Source organism: Orycteropus afer, unplaced genomic scaffold (assembly GCF_000298275.1).
Source record: "Orycteropus afer afer isolate SDZICR_OR568_19922 unplaced genomic scaffold, OryAfe1.0 scaffold00299, whole genome shotgun sequence".
NCBI classification, from domain to species: Eukaryota; Metazoa; Chordata; class Mammalia; order Tubulidentata; family Orycteropodidae; genus Orycteropus; species Orycteropus afer.
In genome coordinates, this window is record NW_006921886.1 from 179631 (window position 1) to 182880 (window position 3250).

Below are 3250 nucleotides of genomic sequence, written 5' to 3' on the forward strand. Positions count from 1 at the left end.
AAAGTGAATTTACTCTGTAAATCTTCACCCAAATCCTAATAAAAAAAAAAAAAAAGAAAAAAGAAAATGAACGTGTAATTTTTTCCCATCTAAGTCCAGGGGCCTCCTGACTTATATCCATAAACCCCTGAGGGATGGTCTTAAATGCCAGATTAAGAACCCCTGATATACAATATATATTTTATACATTACCTCCAATTATTTTGTGTATGTACATGTGAGTCAACATTAATCTGAATAAAAAATAACTGTTAAAATGCATAAAAGTGTTTTTAATAGCAAAAAATTACCATAAAGAAGTTTCTTCAGGAAAAAAACAAATACTTACCCCTGAAGCATAATAGAATAATAACCCATTTGGCTGTAATGTTCGGAAATTAAAACCTCCTTCAAAGCCATCAAAGAAAGATATTTTCTGACTCGAAGCAATGAAACTCTGTCCATTGAAATATGCTCTGCGTGATATCTGTACATCAATGCAAATTTAAAAAGTGAACATAGTGTTATTATAGTGAAATTACCAAATATTTAAAATGTCAGTCTTTCATATATCAAAAGTCCTGCCTGCCAATTTCTGTGTTAATAGTTTATGTTTTGACTTTGGGTTTATGATGGAATTCAGGCATGTTAGCTTTTCTCTTCATTCCTCTAACAGATCGAGTTTTGTTTGTCCACTTCCTATATCCTGAGTGAGTAATGATGCTCGTGTTTTTCTGAGCTTTGGACACATCTCCCATTAAAAACTGAAGCAACTGGACAAGGCACAGAGGACTTCCAAAGGCCTTTCTAGCTTAATAATACTTTTCTCTAGTTGTAGGAGAAGGAGACCCAACGTGTACATGGCATCATAAAGATGCAGACAAGAGCTTTTCTGGCTTTTGAGAATGATTAAATTTGTGACTTTTATTAAAAAGCTTTGACTGGCTGGTACTTACAAGAGAATCTTCCGGGCACCCGTAACCAACTCCTAGAGTTTCTTTCTGTTCCAGTAAATTGAAATCTTTCTTTTGGAACTGAAAACCCTTCATGCACCCTCTGAAGTTGATATCTAGGGGAAGGTGTGCTCGTAGGGTCCTGGGGAAAAATCATTCGTTATTGATTCATCCATGATGATGATGATGCTACCCTGAGTTTACTTAGTCATTACTATAAGATTCCATTTATCATGATGTTGCTTATTGGTCTAGTTGTGAGAATGTGATCCATTTTACTTGGATAAACAATTAACACCCATAAAAGCAGCAGTCAAGAAAGCAAATGATGAATTGCGATGGGAAAATTTGCTGCAAAAGACCTCTTTAAAGTGTTAAAAAAAAAAAAAGCAAAGTTCTCACTTTGATGACTAAGGTGTACCTGACCCAAACCATGGCATTTTTTGTCATCCCATACGCATGTGAAAACTGGACAATGAATAGGGAAGACAGAAGAATTGATGCATTTGAATTATGGTGTTGGTGAAGAATATTGACTATACCATGGATGACCAGAAGAATGAACAAATCTGTATTAATCTGTACTGTAAGGAGTAGAGCCAGAATGCTCCTTGCAAGTGAGGATGGAGAAACTTTGTCACATGTACTTTGGACATATTATCAGAAAGTACTGATCCTGAAGAAAGGCATCATGCTTGGTAAAGTAGAGGGTCAGTGATAAGGAGGAGGACCTCAGTGAGATGGACTGACACAGTGACTGCAACAATGGGCTAAAGCGTAGCAAGGATTCAAAGGATGGTGCAGGACTGGGCAGTGTTGTGTATGGAGTTGTCATGAGTCGGAACTGACATGGTGGCACTTAACAACAAGAGTGTCAGATAGCTTGCTTTACTATCTCATTCATATTCCAATGTTTTCTTTGATAAGTACAAAGCAATGCCTAATCTTTGCCTAAAGAACAATTTTATTCTGAGTCAAATTAATATGTTTACTTCTTTACCGTTTTCAAAATCTTTTAATTTTCCTTAGCTCATTTTATCTTTATAACAATTAGTGAAATAGATGAGGATGATGTAAATTTGCTTTTACAGATGATTATTAGATAGAACCATGAGAAACTGACATAGTTGTAGGTCAAAAATGGTCAACAGTTGGCAATTTTGAATGGTTTGACCTATAAAATGAAACTAAAAAGTCTAAAGTATTCTCTAATGTTACAAGTGGTAGAGTTAGGATTTGAACCCAGGTCTTCAGACTTCCAGTAATCTACTTACTCATTGAGTTCATCTTCTTGGTGTTAGGTTATATTGCAATCAACTAAATCAAGATGAATGTCTTAGTGAATACTAGACCTTTCGATCAATAGGAAAGTAACAAATCTTTATCCCTAAAGTCAGGGAAGGCATTGTTCTCAATACTCTGGTCTCAGTACTTGTCATTGTACCTTGTATTATACCTTGTTCAAGAGTACACAATTGGATGATCAATGAATAGGAAGTCAATTGTACTAAATTAGAATGGCTTCAATGTACTTTAGATGAACATTGGCCAAACTAAGGGAGGTAACTGTCTCAAGGTATTCTCCTCTGGCAAGACCACACTTGGAAGACTATGCTAATTGACAGAATGGATGTGAACAACAGCAACCATAAAGGCTTAAGATCTCATGAGGTATGTTTGAAGGAATTGAAGAGGGTGTTTAGTTTGGAAATGAAGCTTGAAGAGCCTTCTTTAAATATAAATCATACCAGCATGGAAGAGAGATTTCACTAATTTTGACTCAGTATAAGGAAGAGCTTTATAGTAATTGAAGCCTTTAAAAATTTATCTTTTTTTTTTTTTTCCACTTCAGAGATAGTCCTGTGCCCATTGTTCAATTTATACAAAGGGAGATATGAGAGCCAGTGAAGAGGAGAATTCTTTATGGGATGGGGTTGGACTTATCAATTCTCAATCCTGGATGCACAGTGGAATCATCTGCCTGGAGAGGTGGCTTGTTTGTTTTGTTTTTAAAATATTATGTTGGGGCCTTAACTCAGACTAATAAGAATTTTTGGAAAGGAGGACTGGGCAATGGCAGTCATAAAGTTCTCCAGATTATTCTAATAAGAACCAGGGTAGAGAACCAAAAGACTAGACCATCTTAAAGTTTCCCTTCAGCTTTAAGGGTCTCTAATGCTATGAACTGATTATGGTTGGTTGTTGTTGTTTTTGTTGCTAGGTGCCGTTGAGTCATCTCCGACTCATAGCAACCCCATGCACAGCAGAACGAAACACTGCCCGATCCTGCGCCAGCCCCACAATCCCTGCTATACTTG

The 3250-nt window shown here is 36.4% G+C and overlaps 1 protein-coding gene across 1 annotated transcript in view; it reads right to left on the minus strand.

The window, feature by feature from the left end:
* The window catches only part of LAMA4 (laminin subunit alpha 4), a 199998-nt gene that overhangs the window by 48196 nt on the left and 148552 nt on the right, over positions 1 to 3250 (minus strand). Inside the window, exons 26-27 of the mRNA XM_007951567.2 lie at positions 936 to 1074; positions 329 to 466 (exon numbers count right to left, since the gene is read on the minus strand). Coding sequence (XP_007949758.1) covers positions 329 to 466; positions 936 to 1074 — 277 coding nt within the window. The remainder of the gene's footprint in view (positions 1 to 328; positions 467 to 935; positions 1075 to 3250) is intronic.